General features: G+C 42.2%; 1 protein-coding gene across 16 annotated transcripts in view; it reads right to left on the bottom strand.

Moving 5' to 3' along the window:
• Anks1b (ankyrin repeat and sterile alpha motif domain containing 1B) overlaps nucleotides 1-23589 on the bottom strand; it is a 1054774-nt gene that overhangs the window by 41632 nt on the left and 989553 nt on the right. For 8 of the 16 annotated variants that reach the window (XM_060377912.1, XM_060377910.1, XM_060377909.1 and 5 more), the window contains 2 exons: nucleotides 10061-10189; nucleotides 7915-7986 (listed from right to left, as the gene is read on the bottom strand). In XM_060377912.1, the coding sequence (XP_060233895.1) occupies nucleotides 7915-7986; nucleotides 10061-10189 (201 nt within the window). Of the gene's footprint in view, nucleotides 1-7914; nucleotides 7987-10060; nucleotides 10190-16205; nucleotides 16281-23589 lie in introns of all 16 variants that reach the window. The other 8 variants (XM_060377911.1, XM_060377905.1, XM_060377903.1 and 5 more) reach the window with 2 other exon arrangements.

The raw sequence follows: 23589 nt of genomic DNA, 5'->3' as shown, positions 1-23589 counted from the left end.
CCATGGAAGACAGTCAATCCCAGACACTATTAACAATACTCTGCTATGCTTGCAGATGAGAGCCTAACATAACTGTCCTCTGAGAGGGTCCTCCCAGTGGGTCAAAACGGATGCTGTGACCCACAGATGAACATTGGGAGGGCAAAGGGAGCCTTGTGGAAGAGTTGGGGGAAGGGTAGAAAGACCCAGAGGGACAAAAACTCCACAAGAAGACCAACAGAGCCAATTAACCAGGGCCCACAGGGGCTTACAGAGACTGAAGCACCAACCAAGGATGATGCATGGTCTGGATCTAGGCCCCCTACACAGATGTAGCCTATGGGCAACTTGGTCCTCTTATATGTTTCTTTAGTAAGAGGAGCAGGGGCTTTCTCTGACATGGACTCTGTTGCCTGCTTTTCGATCACTTCCCCCTGGCAGGGCTGCCTTGCCAGGCCACAGGGGAAGAGGATGTACTCAGTCCTGATAGGACTTGATGTGCTGGAGTGGGTTGTTGTTGTTGGGGATCCTCTTTTCTAAGGAGCAGGGGAGGGGGGAGGGGGAAGATGGAAGGAGGGTGGGACTAGGAGGAGAGGAGGGATGAGGCTACAATTGGGATGTAAAGTGAATAAAACAAGAACAAGAACAACAACAACAAAAAGAAACTCCCAGGTAAACTATTTCCAGGCAAACAACAGGGGTAGCAGTAGGATCTGGATAAGACCAGAAAGGCAAAATGAAATAGAGCTTTACACTGATCAGAACTAAGACCTAGCTCACTAAACACTGTATGCTATGGAACCTTCAAAGAGGGAGTTACCCAAAAACAAACCCAAATCACAGAAGAGCCAAAGTAATGTATTTACAGCTTTGTAAAAGTCAGTCCTGTAGACACAGCGTTTGAAAAAAGCAATTCCCAATTGATTTAGGGACAGATGAACCAAATATAAAACTGCAGTGTTCAGAGTTGCATGCATCATCTTGTAAAGAACTTCCCTTTTCATCTGTTTTTTTCCATTTTGAAAATGGACTTTACAAGGTGGAAATGAAAGTACAGGATTCCTAAAGTTTAGTCTCTTACATAGTATGGACATAGAAACTCAGAATAGTGAGAGGGGTACCAGCTTCAGAGTTGGGAAAAAAAATAAAAGAACCCAAAGTAAATCTGTCCAAGGATTCACCCAAACACTTGGAGGAAGAAGCCAGCTGCAAGATGTGATGGAAACAGGCACTTGTGTGCATCATTATCTCCAACCATCCCAACAAAGCAGATGCTATAGACACAGGTACTATGCGCTGTCCCTGCTTTCAAGGGGGAGGGGGAGCATGGGCCGCCCGGCATTGATACAGTGTCATGTGAGGAAGACAGGAAGGAGGCTGTCTTCTATGGGAACACTGCAGAAAGGGCATTATACTTAGCACCCTGGAACTAATTATTTCCTCCGGGACTGATTAGGAAACGAAGCCTGTGTTTCAGATCACAGATTTAGCCAGAACACTAACATACAAGGCAGCATAAATGACTATGTTAAAATTAAAGAGATTGTTTTTTTCTGGCTCTTCTCATGTCAGTAGTGTATGTTTTTGTCTTTCCAATCTTAAGTGGAAATGTCTGCAAAGCTGTCAGAATGCAGGAAATGAGCAGCCTGGCTACTATGAAGAAACAAAAGCACCCCCATGCCTCGGTACTAAAGCCTGTCGGATGTCAGGCTTTTATTAAAGAAAACCTCAAAAGACAAAGCAGAAACAGCAATTTTGCTCAATAATAAATCACCAGGGTTCAATGCCGGATCCCACTGATTCTTCACTAAACGTATTCAGAAGAGAGAGGGACATCATTCAGAGTTTGCATCCAGAGGGAAAATTTTGTACTGTGTACAAATGTTTGTATTTACAGCATTTGTATACTTTCCAAAACGTGGGAGCAACCAAGAGGATGCATTGTTGCCTATTTATAGAGAGTTGGAACTCTGTTAACAGCAAGGGTGAGTTCTAATACATACACTAACTTAGTTAATACTGAATGTCAATACTAGTCCTAATTGTGACAAATGTGTCACATTTACACAAGAGTTTCATAAATATGAAAGCTGTAAGTCCAGTAGCTGTAGGTGTGTGTGTGTGTGTGTGTGTGTGTGTGTGTGTGTGTGTGAGAGAGAGAGAGAGAGAGAGAGAGCACTGCATTTTTGTGCACTGTTTTCTGGAAATCTAAAACAGCGCTGAAAACCAGAGAATTTACTGTGTATGGTAATGTCAGACACAGGCATTGCGTTGTCAGTTTGTCCAGACATACAGGCTGTACAGCGGCAAGAGAGAGGCCTAACTGTAAACTATGGACCCAGGTGTTTACGGTGTCAATGTGGGTCCATTAGTCATAACAAATGTACTACTTGGCTGTTGGTAATGGAGGAAGATGCACAGATGTTGGTTAGTTTGTGTCAACTTGACACAAGCTAGAGGTATCTGAAAGGAGGGGATTTCAATTGAGAAAATGTGTCCATAAAATCCATCCACAAGGCATTTTCTTAATTAGAGATTGATGGGGTGGGGGAGCCCAGCCATTGTCAGTGGAGTCATCCCTGCGCTGACACCACTCAAGAAGGCAGGGCTGGGCAAGCCATGATAAGCAAGCCAGTAAGCAGAGCCCTCTATAGCCTCTGCATCAGCTCCTGCCTCCAGGTTGCTGCCCTGTTAGAATTCTTGTCCTGACTTCCTTTAGTGATGGACCACAATGTGGATATATAAGCCAAATAAACCATTTCCTCCCTAACTTGCCTTTGGCCATGATCATCATAGTAACAGTAATCCTAATTAAGATAAGTTGGTACCAAGATAGTGGGGGTATTGCTGTGACAGACCTGACTATGTTGTTTTGGTGAGGATTGTGGAAGGACTTTGGAACTTTGGGCTAGAAAAGCCGTTGGGTGGTGAGAGCTCAGCGAGCTCTTTGTTCTGTAGGAGCTTGGCTGGAAGATCAGAATGCTGAGAGCAGTGCAGGAGATGGAAACCTGGCCTGTGAAGTTTCAGAAGGAAGCAAGGACCACCAGGCCTTTTTTTGTGAAGAATTTGTGATTCTGGTCAGCTGGGGCTGAGGACTTGGCTGTGATTAAGGACAGGGCATCATCGTTACTGAAGTGAAATTGTGGAAGTGTTTCCCGAGAGGCAAGACGCAGAAGCTGTGTTCCAGCGGTAGCCAAGGCTGTACCTTGGGCTGGCAGCTGAACTTGGGAGTGTGAGTGACCCAGGTGGTTCTGGGTTTTGAAGGTGTGAAGGGGTCATGGAGAACAGTGGGCTGGAACTGTGTGGAAGGGTTGGAACCCCTGAAGAGACCCCAGGAGAGGCCACTGGTCAAAGTGCAGAACAATTACAGCAGAAGACCTCATCATTTTCTGAGATGTCAGTACTGTGGATTGACCACCAAGAGTAGCCGCAGCAGAGGCCTGGAGCCAGCCTAGAAGACAAGCTGTGTGAGCTGTAGAAGGCAGAGCAGGAAAAGTGACCTAAGCCCTTTGGCAGAGCCCAGAAGATTGTGAGCGAATCCTAGATAACTGGACACTGAGTTACTTACATTATTGTAGTTCAGTTTTGCTTCATTCAGACTGAGACTGTGTCCTGATTCTTCCCTCATAAAGTAAGAAATTATTTAACATAATTTTTTATTTTATAGGAGCCCTTAGCTGAGCGACTGAATTTTAAGATTTTGAATTTTAAAGAAACTGAATTTTTAAATATTTTAAACGATTGTGTTAGTTTTAAAATTTGGAATGTTTATATTATAATGTTGGTATTAATCTGTGATCTTGGGGAAGAACAAGAAAGGAAAGATTATGACTTAACACTTAGCATGTCAAGTTGACAAGGGGTCAATTGTGCTGGCTAGTTTTATGTCAACTTGACACAAGCTGGAGTTATCTGACAGGAGGGAACTTGAATTGAGAAGATGTGTTCTTCAGGCATTTTCTTAATGAGGTGGGGAGGGCCCAGCTCATCTATGTGGTGCCATCCCTGGGCTGGTGGTCCTTGATTTTATAAGAAAACAGGCTGAGCAAGCCATGTGAGACAAGCCGGTAAGCAGCACCCTTCCATGGCCTCTGCATCAGCTCCTGCCTCTAGGATCCCGCCCTGTTTGAGTCCCTGTCCCGACTTCCTACAATGATGAGTAGTGATCTGGAAGCGTAAGCCAAACAAAGCCTTTCCTCCCCAAGTTGCTCTTGGTTATGGTATTTCATCACAGCAATAACAACGCTAATAAAGGCAGTTAGGGGCTGTACAAGAAGCGTTTGTTTCTTCCTTGAAAGTTCCTGTAAAGCTAAGTGTGTTTAAAAAAATAGTCCATTAAAATCAACTCTATTAATCAAAAACATCTTAAGACTGTTTAAAAGTGGAGTAAAAGACAGTTTCATCTGCGCAAACAAAGAAATTATTCCATACTGTATAATAACATGAATTAAACTACCATCTAACATATTAGTTTATCATGACAGGTTTTTAACTGAACTAATACACACAATAAAACACCAGGAAACAAATGAAAATTATTCCTATTTCAGAGCTTGAGGAGACCTTAGAGGTGGATGGCTGGGTTTAGACAGACACAGAAATTAAGCAGTTCTGAGGAGGGGAAACTATTCAGATTCCGCCTAAACAAGAATGACTGTCCTAAAATAATCACTGTGAGAGAAAACCAACTTAATAAATGCAAAAGGAAATGTTGCTGAAAGTTCAGTTTATGCTAACGCATTAGATTTATCCCATGTTAATAGAGATACCTGCACCCCGATGGTTTAATCTGGCTGGTGCTAACATCATGCATTACCTGAGGGTTCCAAAGCTGTTTCTTAGGCACATAAACAGCCCACCTTTCTAGCCATTATAAAACTCAAGACACTCTATAGCCTACTGCAAATCTGGGATGTGCTTGATGCTGGAGCTTGCCAGGGCATGTCATTAAACTTCCATTGGATTTCGTGTTCTCAGATGGAAACTGAAGACAGCAGTGATGCAGGCTGAGCATCCCGAATCTAAAAATATAAGTCCAAGGTACTCGAAACCCTGATCTCTTCTGAAGGCCAACAGGATGGCACACATGGAAAACTCTATACCCGACTGTTTGCATTGCATCACAATAAAAAACAATAGCACGCCTGAAAGCTGCATAAAGTTATAGTGGGGCTTCGAATACCAGGCATATGTGACACAAAGGACATAAATGCTCATTGTGTATATGTAAACAACCTGAGAAGAATTGTAATTCAAACTGCTCCAGACCATGCACTTTGGACAAGGGCAGTGCCTACCTCAGGGAATACAGGAAACACTATGCAGTTCTCTTGGGCTAGGCGTGTAAGTGCTAACTACCCTTAGCTGTAGCTAACTGACTTCAGGAGACCCCATTTTTTTTTCAGCATCACTTATGACACCATAGGCTGGCGGCAGTGTAAAGACACATCTTGTGTGATGCTTCTGCCCGTGGAGGAGAGGCACACACTTGAATGCTGCTCCCCTCCAGCATTCAATATAGTGCAAGTAGGAGCCAAATATTGGGCATTTCTGTTAGCAAATTCCATTTACAAAAACACTTCTCAAAATTCGTACACACTGACTTACTTCTTACACAGAAGAAGTTTTCATTTCAGCTAAAGTACATATTATCAAGGGGAAAACTTTTCCTCAACTAAAAGATTAAGCTGGGTTAAGTTTTGGTCTGGAGTGCTTTTAGCCTAATACTATATTGGTGTACATTGGCTTTCAAGAACATTTGTGTCCTTAAGTATGTCCCCTGGCAAGAACTTGATTATATTGGAATGTGAGGCGAGTCAGCCATCGTGTTAAAAGCAAAGAAAACAACTCTGTGGGTTCAGACTGAAAATGAAGTGTGCTGAAATCCACACCGGTTTTAGCTGGGGAAAGTTCTAATTCACAATACAATAGTCTCAGATGACAGCTCAAATGTGCACTTCTCGCTTTGAAGGGCTCCAGCAAATGCAAGCTGGGTTCTGTATCAAGACCAGAAATTTATTTAATCAAGATAGCAAATAAGGTTTTCTGATATTCTAAGAAGCAATGGACTTTCAGTTTTCATGTAAACTGTCTAAAACACAAAAGGGAAGCAAACTGGAAAAATGCCCTCAAAGAACAAAGGAATGTTTTTTTTTTTTGTTTTTTTTTTTTTAATAGGCAGGGTTTTTTTTTTTATGTTTCATCTCAGGTAACAGACAAATATTTAACTCAATTATTCTCTATTGAGACTATTAAAATGGTTTTGCTATTGCTATCGGTATGTGATTTCAGATCTATTCAATTTTGAGAACTTGACTGATGCTTACACACAACTCTGGTGTATTTTAATGAAGCCCCCCACACAAGGCAATGCTTACGTTGACTAGAAGCTTGCGCTAGGTGCACGCAGATAATTTAGTTAGTAGCATAAACTTAGAGATGCCACATTCACTCCTTAGACAGGCTCCCGGAAATCTCTGAAATCATCACAAGGCTTGATGATTGAAAACTTTTCTCTTTTTCTCATCATTCAGTGCAGACAAAATTTAGGTCAGATATTTTCTATTCAGAATACAAGGTTCCTAGAATTATAAAACCAGGAAAGTCCTTCTAGGTCATCCAATCTGATGTTCTCTGAGGATGAAAACAGAAGCTCTGGAGAGCCAGGAGACTCAGTGTTTGCAAGTTCATGTTCATGAGTCAGGCAGACATAAATTCCGGTCTGGGCTGTCAAGTTTTTCTCCCTGTGGCTTTATGTGACTTCCCTAAACTTTCAGTTTCTTCATCTGTAAGTGGGGATTATAACTACAGAGGGGCAAGTTGCAATCACTCAGTAAATATTAGCAGCTCTCATTGTATAGTGAGTAAAAGGAAGAAAGCAGTGATAGATCATCTATGATTAAAATGTGCGTGTACTACATCAAGAGTTAGACTACTGTTTTAGTCATTTTGCTACCTACTTGATCAAGATATTAAATTAGTGGTTGAATACCAATGTCTCAGTTTCACGGAGCTTTGCATTCATGGAGATTCCAGCTAACACTAACCACTTTACATCTATCTTTTAAATTGTTTTAGCTCAATTACATGCTTCTCATTACATTAGCACCAAACTATTCTCTCACATGAAATTAACGATGACTTGTTGGCCACAAACAGAAGCTGGGGCCCTTTCCATAAGGATCTGAGATCTGACTTTGTTTGCCATACTGAACAGGTCAGATAGTCTTAATTCGTTGGTGTAGTTAGATATTTCCATATCATCCACACATCAGCTCTGGGGAAAGTAAGGAGGAGAGTCTTGGGGAAGAAAAAGTGAAATGTACTTTGCTTGAAATAAACTCAGGGTTCTAGCAGCCACTGACCATGGGCACTCATAATTGCATTTTTGCTAATATTCACTGCCCTTAAAGGTTTCATAGTACTCAGAGCCGAATGTTCTTACACTTAAAATAAAACCAAGAGCAATGAAGAAGAATCCACACAAACAAAACTAGCTTTACATAATACCCTTGTGGTTCCTCAGCTTTTGGTGGGTTTTGGTGAACTAGCAGGTATTTTTCTTTTTTTTTTCAGTGAGCACCCTCAGACTGTCAAATTGGTGCTGAAACATTTTCCTGGAAGACTAAAGACCCCTGCCCCCCACATCCCCGATCTGAGAACGATCAGTGTTTGTGCAGCTGACTTCCATTCTTTAACAATAGTTAAAAGCAAATGTAAATAAGGTCTAAATGTATCAGAGAGGCGCAGTCATAAACTACACCCAGATAAACCAGGTGTAAGCACCAGCAGAGCCCAAACACCTTTTTCATGTAACACCAATGTGATGAACAGACCAACAGATGAAGAAAACAGGAATCTGAAAGGCGGCAATTTGCATGTACACCCAGCACTTAGTATTTCAGCTGCTAAGATAAAACAGTTTGGCAAACTCACCCGCATCTTTGCACAAGCATCTTGCGTTGATTCCGTGCCCCTCAGCTCTTTTATCAGCATAGAACCTAAATACTAAAACACACACACACACACAAAATTGGAATGACATATTAAAACGATTATAAATGTGAGTAATGGTTTAAAAAGCTGTGGGAAGGCTACTGGCTACATTTCTTGGCTGTAAGTTGGTGATACCTTTAAATAGCTAGCAGCAACCGATCCTTACAGATGGGGAGAAGGCAGCAGTTAGCCATGGCTTCTGATCACTGTGAATCGCTCTCTATAAAAGTTACGGCATTTTCTAAAGATGTCACATTTCAAATCATATTTAACTGCAAAATGGGGGTATCTAAAAATGTTTCCCCGTTTATTTATTTTTTTTCTGAGGCAGCGATGTCTGCAGAAATAAATCACACTACTATCAGTGTAATTGCAGGGTTGTATGCCACAGCTGAGGAGCGGCGAGGCAACATGGCCCCCATTTGGGCTTATTCTGCAGCATAGGTAATTAAAATGGCGCTGTTCTGAGGCGGAAATGCAGTTTTGGACACTTTATTTATGGCTGTGTGTGCTCTGGGCTTCACCCACCTGAGAATGCATGCCATTCTCATTTATAGGGACAGAGCTGTCTCTCTGGTGCAGAGTGACACATGATGAGCTTGATGAAGGGGATGTGGGGAGAGAGAGAGAGAGAGAGAGAGAGAGAGAACCTCCCCAGATTGCTGCCATGTGACTGAATCATGGATTTTTTTTTTTTTTTTTTTTGAATCATGAATTCTTGATTCATATCCCCACTCATGTTCTAGCTTCTGGTTGGGGCAAATAATTTTAGCCAAAAATGTCTTTGTGTCTGTGCCTCCCTATATCCCACATTAAAAAAAAAAAAAATCAACTCACTTATCAACTTTTGAAGCTTCAACCGGTTCTTTTATTTACCTTTCTCCAATACCCTTAAAAATAGTTTTACATTTATCTTAAAATCTGAACAAAGATGAGGACTGTTGAGGAGAGTAGACGACAGAGCCCTGCTCTCACAGAGGCACTTGGTTTAGTGCAGGCTCAGGCATCAGTCCTGAAGACCAGGTGATCACAGGCTCACTGCACATGTGCATGGCAAGGTGGAGAGGCTTTTGGACTAGGGCCTTGTTTAGAAAGCCTCAGAGATTTCGGGTCTGAGCTTTGGAGGAAGCCATTTTAATAGTTTTTGGACACTTGTTGAAAGAAATCCAATGTTGAATGATAAACCACAAAGAAAGGAGACGGCACAGTGGAATATGTCCAGACTGGGAGGAGATTACCACAGCACATCTTCATCATTAAGAAAAATGATCCCAGACAAGTCTGTATTTTTTAAAGCTTTTAGGAAAGTTGGCCCTAATTGAAACATTTCTTTTAAAGAGAGTAAGTTTCAAGGTTCAGCCATCCTTTTTTTTTTTTTCTTTTCTGTACTGCAGTCATGACAATCATCACCAGTTCCAAAGGACTGTTGGACATTCACTGTCCACATTTCCTAACTAAGCCCTATTCTCAACTGATAAAACAAAGCCCGGCACAGCAGTCCCAGTCTTGAAGACAATGGTAGAATTGACGTTCTGCCGTCAGTGGTCAGCAAATGTGTCTGCAGCATTTACACTCACTTCCTTTGATTTTACTTATTGAGCTGTGGGTGGAACCCAGGGCCTCGGGAAACTAGGCAAACATTCTATTTAAAATTGTGCTTTATTGATCAGGGTGGGTGGTGCACGCCTTTAACCCCAACATTCCGGAGGCAGAGGTAGGCAGATCTCTGAGTTTGAGGCCAGCCTGGTCTACAAAGTGAGTTCCAGAACGGCCGGGGTTACATAGAGAAACTCTGCCTCGAAAACATAAATAAATAAATAAATAAATAAATAAATAGCGCTCTGTAACACAGTTTTGAACCACACAACTTTATACAGAGGCACAGAACAAAATGTACACTAATAGGGCTTCAAGGGTTCTAAAGCTCTGGTTATCTGGACATTTTTAGGAAATGAAGGAAGGAAAAGAAACCCTTCTGAAATGTCAGCGATGCACATTTTGGTACATTTTCAACAGATGCAAACTATCTAGGGGATACAGCCTCTGTCCCTACTTGTGCCCAAATACCGAGAAGAGGGTAACTTACAAAAGCTTTGTAGTCACACGACTGGAAAATGAGCTTTTCTGGGTGGTGCTGCCAGTACTGGACTGGAGTTGAGGCTGTGGCTTCGTTAGGAGGTCGCAAGGTGATGGACGGCTCTCCCCAGTCCCCTGTCTGGAAAGACACGCACTTTAGAGACAGCGTAAGCAGCAAGCCGCTCATTCTCTCCTGCTAGTCTGCGTTCGCCTCACACACCTGAGCTGTAAATGTTCAGTGCCTTTGGTTGCGTTGTGTGTGCATATTGATTATTTTATTTCTATGTGAATTAGTTAGCGTTGTATTTCCTAAGCTAAGTATGAAGGAGTCGAATTTAATCTGTTTTCAGAATGACACCCTAGGCTAACTAATCTTAAAAACAAAACATGAAAATTTTAATAAGTGATTTATCAATTCCTAATATTCTGTGACAACAAAAAATATGCTTGAATTGTTTTTTTAAAATTGACTGAAAATTTCAGTTCGAATTGCTTTTGCTTTAGAATAATACATTAGTTTAATTAATTTCAGTTCCCAAATATGACATTATCATGTACTCTGAACACTTTTATATCTATGGAGAAAGGTTTTGCAGGTAAGAAACTAAACAATGCTAAAATAAAAATTTACTAATGGGTGACAGCTACTTTTGCTCATCGGAATTCAGCTGCACAGATGCAGTATCTCAGAGCTGGCCTTGGGTGTTCTCCGCTGCCTTGTTCAGAACTGCAGCAGCCCACAGTCTGGAATGTAGGTCTGCTCACATGGACACGCACATGTATGTGAGACTCCTGATCCACATGCATGTCATGTACGATGGTGTGTTCTCTTACACATACCCACAGAGGCTCACTTAAACAGGCTATTCCACCATCTCAGTCACCCTCATCTATTTAATAAGGACATTTATAAAGCCCAAACTCTATCCTGGCAGGTCTTTTCTCGACTCTAATCTTATTTATATGTCACAGGTAGAGTTTTTCTTATTCTTGTCTACATTAGGGATTCTGGTTTCTCAAAATCAAGTTCTTTGTTCTCAAATGGACACCACTAAAACTAGACTATGAAAAATATCTTCAAAGCTTTTCTCTTCTAACTTGGCTGGTCTTACAGAATTACGAGAAATTATTTTCCTTAGGTATTGGAAGCAAATAACAAGGTTTCACGAGCTTCCAAAACAAATAGAGCTTGGCTGGGGACCAAGCTTCACGGAGTACTGGCAAAAAGGGCTGACACGCTGTGGGATTTCTGGGAAGAATTTTCAAGGCATCTATATATTCTCAGATGCACGATTTTGGAGAAAGAGGAAGTACATAGCTTTTATTAGATCCCTTGAAAGGCTGAAGAAATCCCAAAGGCTAAGAAGCTAGGGCATCCAGGAAAGGCTCAGATCTGTGCATGTTTGGGAGAAGAGGGCCAGCGGCACCATGTTCTCTGTGCACTTTAGAATTCTGTTAGGTGGGGTAGAGGCAGCGGCCAAAGATAGAGAGCACAAGGCAAGAGCCTTGCCTTCTGGAAATTTCTAACTGGCTTTGAAAAACAAAAAGAAAAAATTTGAGTTCTGTAGAAATGACACAGGCCTTTCAGAAGAGTGAGCCCGGAGAGTTTCTTCTATGTGGATCACCTGGCATCACAGGTGAGCCTTGTTAGTATCACTCGTGGGAGTGCATTTAATGAGAACTCCTCATATCCTGCTCATTTCTCGGCCATTGTCCGTATTGGTTTTGTTCTGTTTGTTGGTGTGTTTGTACTGATTGCTCCACCTTGTTGCTGATATTTTAGCACATGTCACTTAAAATATATCATGACATTTAAAACCTATAACATTAACATAAACACTTTCCCCCTGTCTTTATGGCCTAGCCCTCGCTCATGATAGAATTCTCTCTTTATATGAGTTATTTGTAAGAGTAATAACTGATTGCAATTAATTTCAGGCTGAAGTTTCTCTCTGATTTCATATTTTGACCTTTTCTTTTCCTTCTCTCTCAAATGTCTGGCTTCTTATTATGTCTCTGGTCTTTATAAAGCTGGTTATGCATTGCCCTTAAAAACTCATACAGATGTCAACATGAAGGCTCTGTGGGATTCATTATTTTAAAGCTGAGTATAATAACCTTTATAACTCTGGAAACACTGCAGCTATGAGTTCTTAAAATCTCTCCCCAAATCTAGCAAACAACCCTCCATTTCCCCATTAAACTTCTCCCCCTCCCGTTCTCCCTTGAGAAAGCAACAACAACAGAGCAAACACTTAAGTCACAGGTGATGCTGTTAACAGAACAACAGAAGTTTGCACGCAACTCCGTGGAATGATACAGAAGGAAGATTTGGGTGACATCAAAAGATCCTTTGAGCCAGTGTCTGCTGACGTGACAACTTAGTGGAGCAACAGAACTTCATTAGGACATTAGCCCTATTGTAGTTAGCTGAGGTATAACTCGGTAGAGCTTAACAGGCAGAGGTAGGAGTCCTGAGGGTTGGAGGGGAAGGACTGGGAAGAGGGCTTGGGCAGAAGTGGGTGCAGTAAAGCGGGGGAGGTGGGGGTGTTTCACAGGTTAGTACATTCGGCATGCAAACCATGGACAGATTCATTCTCACTGTCAACTAGGTCACGCGCTTTCATGATTAAACTTAAATATGGGTCTATAGACTCAAGGCAGAGCTGCAAGCCAAATGCTGGTCCAAATGCTTAAATCATCCATTGTAACAGCCATTCTGGGAATAACAAACCCAAGCACGAACTCTCTGTTTGTAATCATCAAGGTGACTTATTTAATAACCACCTGAAGAAATGAGTGGCACACCCACTTAACTGTTTAGACAGCGCCATCAACTGCTCTCCTAGGCCTCCATTTGGTCCAACAGTCACAAACCACTTGCTCTGAATCTAGACTGATCTGGTAGCACCTCCCCTAGGAGTTATGGGGGAAGATAATTATAGGGGAGGGAAATATAATCCTTACTTTATTTTCCTTGGAGTCTTGAAATGTTGCTCCAGTCCAAATATTTTAAAATTTCCCACAGGGACTGAATCGACCTTTCTGGAAACAGACTCGGAGTTTTGTCATGCTGACTGCTATTTCCAGAAACATATTTTCAGAAAGAAAACGTTCTTCGGATTGAATTTATAAGAAAATATTTTTTTTCTTCCTGGAAATTCAACTTCCTCTCTCTTAAAAAAAATCCCAACACCTCATATTTATGACTACTGAGAAGAATAAAAAATTTGATGCTCAGTTCCTTTTTTTACAATTAATGTGAATGGAAGGACTGCAATTGGACTTAGTGTCATACTCTCGAGAAAGACGGGAATGACCTTGGCCTTGGGCTAGGATTTAGCTATACTGGTTGGCTGTCAGGAAAGACAAGAGAGTTCAGAGAACAAGGGTGCCTTAGATCTCAACTCTCCTTGAGGTAAAGTGGGAATGAGCATGTGAGGAGATGGGCTGAGTGGTTACCGCACGCACACAGTAGCAGAAAAGACTGGAAAATAACTGAGGAGTTCTGCTTCATATATAAAATAATTTAAACGGTGAAGCCTTGGGTTAGCCCTTGAAGAGCTAGCTACACATCCATACATATACATTCACACCATCCCCGTGTTTCTTCTTCAGGCAAGTGTTTTAAATTAAATCCAATAATTTACAATTCTTATTAAAAATTAATAAAAATCAAACAGACCTAAGAAGTCTTTTGCCTCAAATAATGGCCTTAATGAAAACTCTTCTTTAATGAGAAATAGTCTAACTTTGGAAACAATGATACAATAATAGCTGATTAGAATAACAACGAGGCAGGAAAAGTTTGTTGTAGATAGTTGCCATATTTAAAATTGTTACTGACATAGTGATCTTTAGAGGCTTCCTCAAGTGATTGCAGAAAAGAAATTAAAACAAGTTAAGTAACTTTTGATAAATGTCTTCAGGCTCTTTCTTTAGCACTTAGAACACTTACAGAAAGCCCTTTATGTTAATGACCTTAATATGCTAAGAATTTGGTCATGGCTTAAAACTTCATTTATTTTTTTTATTTGCTATATCATATATATGCTTTTTATGTTCCACTTTAAAACAAATACAATGAAGAATATTTATTAAACAGGAGAAAATATACATCACTAATTAGCACATTAAACTAAAAATTCAACTTTCTAACATTAGGGAACAATATAATTTGATATTAGAGTTGTAAATCGAGCACATTCTCTTCAACAGGCATCTGTCCACCAACAACCATTAATTCATACTCTAGCTGAGTCTGAAGGACTTAAGATCAGGCCACATATAAAATAATACAATTAAACTAAACTTTATTTTATAACACTAGCTGAAAATATAATACCATAGATGAACTTAGTTATATAAAATTCACAGATGCCTCTCAGCAGATTTTTATTAGATCAATGACTCAGAAATGAAGCTTTTGGCCTCTGTGTTATTCACAAGGCAACCTGACATCTCAGGTAAGCTCTAAGAAAGATCATCTCACGCAGCAAAAAAGTGAGCATTACAGTTTCTGTATGTTCTGACAATACAACGAGGAAGCACTTTCTATATTTTTAATTTCCTTCCAAACAAAAGGTTTCCCAAGGATATCAGTACATAATTAAGGTTTTGATCATGAGATAACTTTCTAACATCAATAGAGTGGTAGAATATTTTCTAAGCCTTGTGTAATTCTTTAAAAAAAATTTTTTTTAAATTGAGACAATTGATTTTTTTTTTAATAGAAGCTTTTAAATCTTTTCTGCTAGGAGCTAGTCCCACCTACCTGCTAATAAATTTAGATCTGGATATTCACAAACATCATTCTCTCTTTCCTCAGAACACCTAATGAAAAACTAACATGATTTGAAGTGACAACTGTTACTTTGAGGTTTTCACTTTCAGTAACTCTGATGAGCTTCAGAGAGGCGCTACCCAAACCCATGCAAGTGGTTACAGTTGTCTCCACTCCTGTAGTCACTAAGCTCTCCATGCAGAGCTCCACACTGTGGACATAAATGCGTTATCTGGATGGGAGCCACCGGAGGGAGGGTCTCCTGTGGACATTCCTACATGGGGAAAGCCAGGTGCAGCAGCGGCTGTTGAAAAAGTCTCCAGGAACTAATAGCAGTGCTCTTGTGCCGTTGTTTCTGCTGCATGCGTTCAGCTGAGGAGGGGCAGAGATGGCCACTTCTGAACACTTAGAAGCTGATGTTAGCACCGGGCACTTGGGAGGGCTGCTGGGTCACAGAGCACCAGGGCAGGCAATGCGCGGACGTCATGGTCCTCAAGAGCCAGAAGTTCCATGCACGGGGGATGAATGTGCCTGACATGGCAACTTCCTCCCCAGAGAGGCCCTTCACATGCCGCCCCAAGGACTTTCAGTGATTCTCAACCAAATGTCTCAAGCTCCAGAACAACAGGCTAGACAGTGGGGAAAGTTCCAGTGGATGTGAAAATAGGATTGTATTTTAAAATATGAACTTAAAATCTGTGCCAGAATGTTTGCATTCCAAATTAAATTATTTTCTAATGTATGTAAAAACAAGACATGAATATTTGAATATTAAACAGCTCAGAATAAAATAGGTCACAATTTCACTTGGATTCCAAAGATCAGTTCAGTACTGCCAAATGGAAAAAGGCTGAGAACCACCTTAAAGCTGTGAGAGTGTCTCCCCTCCTCCCAGCCTCTTCATCCCCAGACATCTGCATCAACTGCAGGGAATCTCATGCAAGTCAAGTATCTCTCACAAGTGAGTCTGTAAGAGTCATTGGACACAAACAGTTGACTAGCTCGTGGACATGAAGTACAAAATGGGAAGGATGACGCTGATTATACATCTCTCTACATATCAATTTACCCTTTGCCCTTTCCCTGTGAAAGCGAAGTTAACACAGACACCTGGGATGGAAGCCAAAACTCAGACGGGACAGGTTTTCACTGAAGATTTCCAAGGCAAGTATGTTTCTCCTTTGAGGACAGCGTTTACACATCACCCAGTCACAAAGCACACGAAGTGTAATAGACAAAGAACCTCAGAAGCCACCAGACGTTACAGAGTTTCCGCATTGCTGGGATGTGGTACCTCAGGCGAGCGACACAACACTGCGACACACTACACAGCGTGAGGTCAGGAAGAGAAAATAACCATTTGTAGCCTTACATTATGAACCTGATGGATCGCTGAGAAAGGAAATCCAGCGTTCTGATTCGTCCATATTTCACAGACAGACGACTGCTGGTATAAACAGAAAACTATCTTATCTTGTCAATATTTAAAACATGGCAGCTACCAACGTATATCCGGGGAGGGAAGGAGAAAAACAGCAGAATAAAAGGATTACATTTCTTTGAAATAAATAGGTAGATAAATAGATAAATAAATGTTTAGGGTTCTCAAGGTTTAATAATTGACTTCCAAGTCATTCTTTATGCTTTGAAGTATCTTGGGCTGGCTGGGGGTGGGGTGGGGTGGAAGAGAGGACCATTTATGCGTTAGTGCTACATGAAGGGAAATTACAAATAAATTCACAGCTCAGAAAAAGCAAACTATTTTTACTTTTGCCATGCAGAAAAGCAGCATCTTCCCTCTTCGTAGTGTTATTTTCAGAAAATAAACATTTCACTGAACTGAAGAAAGATGGAAGAGGAATCTTTAAAAGTGGTCAGACATCTGGATTTTCTTATTGTCAATGCTCAAGAAAAAGCAGTAAATGATGTATACGCCCTCCACAGATCTCTAGGGTAGGACGCCAGGTCCTGTGTAGCGGAGGGTGCGCTGGAGGAGTCCCTGCTGAGAGTGAGGGATGGGGTCCAGGGGAACGCAGCAGCTGGTGCCATGAGCTGGCATCTTTACTGTGCACTCCTCCACACCAGCAGATATCTGAAACTGTAACGTGTGCGCTCAGAATCAAACACTCTGCCAAGCAACACTTTCCCAGGTGCCACCACAGAAACTTCCACGTAACCTGTGGTGCTAGCAGTCCATCTTTTTCGGAGTTCTTTTCATGAATGTTGTCACCTTGAAAGACACTGTGATAGGCTATGTGACCCTAGTACTTAGGAGGCCCAGGTAGGAGGTTTCCTGAGCCACACTGTGCTGTCAAAACCCAGCACTGCTCCTTCCCCCAAATAAAACCCAAACCCAAACACTGAACTTGAATACTAGAATATGGTCTATACTCATGTAGTAAGCCCTGTGTGTCTCCCAAAGCCCCTATGAATCTGACAAAATCATTGCAGGGAGGGGACATATGTACTCATAGTGTGTCCTCAAACCCAACGAGGGGCAGTTTCAACCATAAACAAACTATGGGAGCAGGCTTGTTCCTGATGAAAAGTTTCCTCCTCTGCCATCTTCCTCGAAAAGCTCACCAGACACCAGCATCTCTGTCGCGTTAGGATGCTTCTCCACCACACTCGTGCCTTTGCTTTCTAGTCCTCCGCTGTCTGCCCCGTGTGTGGGGGGACAGTTTGCAGATACCTGGCATTCTGTAAGGAAGTTACAACCCTGGGATCTGTCTGTCCCCCATGTATTGCCTCCCACTTTAAACTTCAAGTCATTTTCTCTACAAGGAGGTCATCTTCCTATCTTCCAAAAATTCATTCTCTAGCAAGTCAAGTCTTGGGGCTGATAATCTCACCCTCCCTGTCTCTAATAGTTTCTTTCCAATTTAAACACACAGTGTCCCTCAGTCCCTATGGGGGTGTGTGTTCCAGGACATAACTTACACACTCCTTCCTGTACATCACAAGGAACATAACATATAGGTGTTATACACATAGGTGTTTCCATCTAGGGAAGAGTGACAATGCAGCATGTCCAGATTTTTGATCTGCTGTTAGTTGGATGCAGAAAGGAAGGACACAGAGGGCCACCTGCACTGACTCTAAGCATAGCTGGATTACCATCTTTACTGGCTCTGAATGTATTCCTAAAACTCAGTCAACCCAGTTAGCCCTCTCACACTGAGAGTGAAGTCCACCATGTGAATCCAAGCTTCCAGCTCTTGCGCATACACCTAACAGCACCGGGAGCTAACATACCACCAGTCACCCAACAGAGGAAGACTTTAACATCCAGAGATTGAGGTCCTGTGGAGTTGACACAGATAATAGCTTTTGGGATGGTTAGGGAGGAGGACAAGTTGTTAGGAACGTCACCAGAAAGCAGAGAAACTAGTGAGAGGGGCTTGGACTTCTGAGCCTGAAGCAAATACATGGAAACAAATCTGCTTCCCCCAATAGTCTCAACTCCATAACTACCTAAACACCTAGACGGTTCATTCTTTTTCGGCCATTGGTCCTGAATGAACCAGACCCACTCCAGAAGGCACAAGAGCACTTAATATTTTAGGTAGGCGCCGTAACTTCCTGGTCACTTTAAGTCATGTAGAATTCCTTTTATGCAAAATACCATCTCATTGATGATTCTGACTTCCCTCAAATCATGGTGCAGTCTTGGAATGTAGGACACCAGAAGTAGTGAGAGAGGCGGGGTGTACACTGCCTTCTTCTACGACCAAGGGGTGGGCAGTGTGTTCTCTCTTGGCATGTCCCCTCTGTTTATTTAGGAGGAGAACTTGGGAAGAGATACAGTCTTTTTCTTTGTGACTGCGGTTACATTGTTTTTGACAGTTGGTACTCCTGTTTAGCACACACTAGAGTGACATTCAGGGGAGGGGCTCAGGGTCCCTGTTCCCTTGCTGCACATCTATGGAACTCACATGGCATACATGTATCCCTGTCACACAGAACAGGAGAAGGAAGACATTTGGACTACTGTTCTCAAGTCTCTGCTGGGACACAGCTGTCTGTGGTCTTAGGGTCAGAAGGTGCTGTATGTGTCTAACTCTGTCTCAGGGGAGATGTGCTACTTTTCCCTCGAGGTGAGCACTCCCAACCCCAAAGCACATGTCACCTGGGACCCTTTTCAGCCCTGTTCTGGGAGATCAAATGGAAAACTGTCCTGTATTCCATGGGAATGGAGGAAAAGTCCTGGCTTGTTCTTCACTGACTTTGGGAAACCCCGAGCAGCTGTCAGCCTCTTGTATCAGCAGCTTCTCTTTGGGCAGTAAGAGTGTCTGTAGGGCAAGGCCTACAGGTGTGCTGTTACATGACAGTATCTTCCAACCATAATATTACCAGAGCTAAGCAAGGCAGAGAGCACTTGTTTTGCACATGTATTCTTTCGATGAGGGGAGAAACCCCATCACTTCTCCCATCAGATATACTGAAGAGTTCATGCATATTTCTGCTACAATAATTAGTTCTTATCGATAGGCAGTCTTAAATGTAGAGAAAGTAAAAATTGCAAATTTCTGGGGGCTGGAGAGATAGCTCAGAGGTTAAGAGCTCTGGCTGTCCTTCCAAAGGTCTTGAGTTCAATTCTCAGCAACCACAAGGTAGCTCATAACCATCTATCGAGAGATCTGGTGCCCTCTTCTGGCCTGCAGGCTCACATGCAGGCAGAACACTGTATCAATCAATCTTTAAAACAAAAACAAAGACAAAAAAACAAACACAAACAAACATATAAAAACATTTCAAGTTTCCTAATAGTTGTGTGAGTGAGTTGTTACAAATGGCAAAAAGTCCGATTTTTAAAGATATTGTTTAACTTAAAGGAAATTCACTAGCTTTCTTAGGAAGATTTTTTTTTTTTTAAAGTAGATACATCCCACTTAGCGAAGTCGTTTTGTCCGCAGTAAATGATTTGCCAGACCTACTTGCCAGCTAGTTCAGGTGGGTGAACCATACCAGATGAATCCCTAATATGTAATGGCTTAGACAAAGGGCCACAAGCTTCAGTGCAGGTGAGCTTTCACTGTGGAACGCTGCTCCACGTACAAGGATACTGCTGCAGCACATATGACGTGCTGAGATTTAAAAGCTTTGAGAAAGAAAAGAAAATGCCAGTGTCAACATTTCATCTGGGGTGGGAGGTGTTCTAGAAAATTGATGACTTAAAGCTATGTTTGTTTGTTTTTTTTATTTTAAGAATTTAAATTATGTGATTGTGTGTGGGCTTATGCACATGAGTTCTGTGCCCTCAAAGGCCAGAAGAGAGCATCAGATCTCTGCAGCTAAAGTCACAGGCAATTGTGAACATTTGACATGGGTGCTGGGATCTTACATGGGCCCTCTGCTAGACCAGGGCATGCTCTTAACTGCTGAGCCAACTCTCTAGCCCCTACTGCTAAGTTTGAATAAAACTTTAGAATTTCTCCATCTGCTAAAAGCAGCTCTGGGCTTACTTATTTTACCATGTACACTCATCACTCAGGCTAAGTGAGAGAGGGATTTTTTTCCCCCAAGCTAAAGGCTTGGGACACAGAAGGCCCCAAGACATATATGGAGTAAATGAAATCTATTAGGAATCCTTGGTAACTGGTAAAGTACTATAGAAACAGTCAGCGCTGCTATTCGTTATCGCTTGCATTGGGCCACTTTGTTTTTGCTGTTTGTGCTATTAGTAAACTAAGTCACTACCAACACATTTTTCGTAAAATGTGTCAGAAAGGTTGTTAGAGGAATCCTTACTGTCGCCCGAGAAAGACTGACAAAAGGCTGCTGGCTTTGCTGGAGCGAGAAGGAACACCTGTCACTTCACCTCTGTACCAGCGGCTGTTGTAGAGCTTGGAGACAGTTCTACAAAAGAACATTACTCATCCCTTTGCTGTTCATTTGCTTATCAGTGTTCTCTCAACCCCCTGTCTGCATAGATCTCAAAAGCTGATTTAGTTTATTTGAAGTAGAAGTACTATGAGATCCAACTCACTAGGGCTTAAATGAATATATAGAAGTCTTTCTATCTATCTATCTGCACAAGTATTGAGGTCAGAGGACAACTCATGGATTGTGGGTTCTGGGGATCAAAGTCAGGTCTTCAAGTTTGTCACCAAGTGCCTTTGCCTTCTGAGTTATCTGGCCATCCCATAGTAGTCTTATAATTGTGATGACATCAATAACATAATCCTACTTCTTTGATGATGTAATTAACACCCGTTAGAAGGAATGCAGTTAAGCTAGATGTGGTGGAGCATGCTACTTTAATCCAGTACTCAGGAGGCAGGGGCAGGGGGATCTCTGTGAGTGTGAGGCCAGCCTGGTCAATATAGGGAATTAGGGACATGTAGAGATTCTGTCTCAAAAAACTGAAAAGAAAGAAAAAGAAAAAGAAAAAGAAGAAGGAGGAGGAGGAAAGAAAGAGAGAAAAAAAATAAGACCTATACTTTTCTCTTGGTTCAGAACTTTCCCTTAACTCTGGCGAATGTCCTTAGACTGTACATCTAGATCATGTTACCATCTTGTACCTCAGGTTATCATGACTTCAGAAAATATTAGCACAACACAATTGCATTCAAATCTAGTCATAAAATAGGAGAGATTTTTCCCAGTCTCCAAAGTTTTCCTCCTAGAGATGGCTTTCTTCTCCACTCAACTGATGGCAGTCTAGTGGCTTACAGTAAATTCTCTCTCTCATCATCCATTAGGCCTTCCCTACTGGAACATTATTTTTTAAAAAAAATAGCTAAAAACCTCCCATTACAGGACAGAATAGAACACTCCTGTTTTACCCAATGCCATTCTTCAGTTTCTTGTTCTTTAAGTGGAGTCTCCACCTGAGGCTGCTCTGCTGAAATCGAAAGAACTTTCCAGTCTCCTTGACCTACTTGCTGCATTTTATCACCTTTTCTATTTCTTAGCCTCTTTTTGGTTCCTATTAGCTGGCCATCCCTGGACGGCTGGAGTGTGGACTCTTATATCATTTTTGACAATACTAAGAGGTCATTCCAGCTCCTAATTCCCACGTTTGTACCTTCAGTCCAGGCCTCTGTCCCAGAATTCCAAACTTGGATATCTAGCAGCTGACGACACCTCTACTCAGATACTCAGTTGGCATCTCAACCCAAGCTCTCCATCAGACAGAGGCAGCCCCAGTTCTTAGTCCTGTTCTCACATTTTATATCCAACAGCAAACCTTCCTGAGTCTCCTAACTTAGCTCTCAGTACCTGAGGTCAGCCCTACTCTTTCACACAATCATCCTTTTACATCCTAACTAGGTTCATTACTCCTATCATTGTTCTCTTAGCCAATATTCACAATACAGGAACCAAAAGGACCCCTTTAAAATGATAGCCGGGCCACGTCACTCAGCTTGCCTTATCTGAGAAGAAAATCTGAGTCCTCACAGTGGCCTCTAAGGGTCTTTATCTTCTGTTTCCCTCCCCGCCCCCCGCTGGATGCTTCCTCTCCCCTCCTCCAGCTCGTTCTGCTTTAGGCAGACACAGTTGCTTTAAATTGTCTGGCTTTGTTCCTCTGCTGCATGAAATACTCTCTGTATAGATGTGGTAGGGTTGGCTCCCTCATGTCCTGTATTTTCCTCTAACAGCACAGACTTGGAGAGGGCTTCCTGGGCACCACAGCATTTTCTATCCCGTTCAGGACCCATATTGCCAAGTGACTGTTCTTTCAGTCAGAAGTTTAAAGGTCTGGGGAAAGCTCAGAGTATAAGAAACCATCTCCCCTGAACCCTGACATTCATCCAAAGGTAGCTATGGCTGTCTAAAGCATGCAAGGACTAGAGTAGGGATCAGCTTTGCTCTTGATTGATGTTTATGGAAAGATGCTCGCTATGGGCATGGTCCTTTCCATAGACACCTTCAGAGGAAGCAGTCACCTGGGGCTGAGACTCTGATGGTGGGTCTCCAACAGAGCAGGGTGTTGACAGCTCCAGCTACCCAGCCATTCCAATTAGGCTCTGGAAACCTTCAGGGAGGGCTGATGATATGGTGTAGTTAGTTTAATAAGGAAGCTTTTGCGAATACAGCCCTCCAGTCAGATTCTACATATGATAAAAACTCCTTATTCTAGACCTGAAAGGAAAAAGGACATTCCCTTGTTTTTCTTTTGTTAGTATAATACTTTCACATTTCAGGGTGTTCCGAGATTGGCCAGGAAGGCATATGAAAGGTTCAGAATAAAAGCTAAAGGAACAATGATGTCTATCCCTTTCTCCCAGATGCTCTTAAAAGCAACACAAAACAGGTTCAAAGGCAGAAGGAGAAAAAGAAGATGCCTCGGCCTTAGCCAGTGATCTTGGCAGCTCCTCGAGCAGGCTTCATTAGGTTTGGCAAACAATGGAGTCAAAGAAAACCCAACACAGCCTCGCCTCTGATGCGGACTTCCTTCTAGCAGCCATGGCCCTGAGGCTCCTGCTTCTGTGTGGACACCCACTGAACCCCACCTGGATGCCAGGAGTTTCTGTTTTCTCTGAGCTACCCACAGGCTGGGGGTCAGCATCTGTCTCCTCTAGGCTGAGAATGACCCTCCCCCTCCTTCCCTGCTAGCTGTGAGGGAAACGCTGGGCACCCTCATCACTGCACCTGGTTTTGGCCCTGCACAGCAGCCACACTGTCTGCCCCTCAAGTTCAGTGTTGGCATCTATTTCTAGTTCCATAGAGTGAAAGACAGGAGTGACTACCTTGCTGACCCTATTGAAGAAAGTTTCAGGTGAGCTCTTTTATTTGCAGAGGACGACAGA

The sequence above is a fragment of the Meriones unguiculatus genome, chromosome 2 (genome assembly GCF_030254825.1).
Source record: "Meriones unguiculatus strain TT.TT164.6M chromosome 2, Bangor_MerUng_6.1, whole genome shotgun sequence".
NCBI lineage: Eukaryota > Metazoa > Chordata > Mammalia > Rodentia > Muridae > Meriones > Meriones unguiculatus.
Note: the sequence above shows the minus strand (reverse complement) of the source record. Positions and strands in the feature narration are given on the sequence as shown.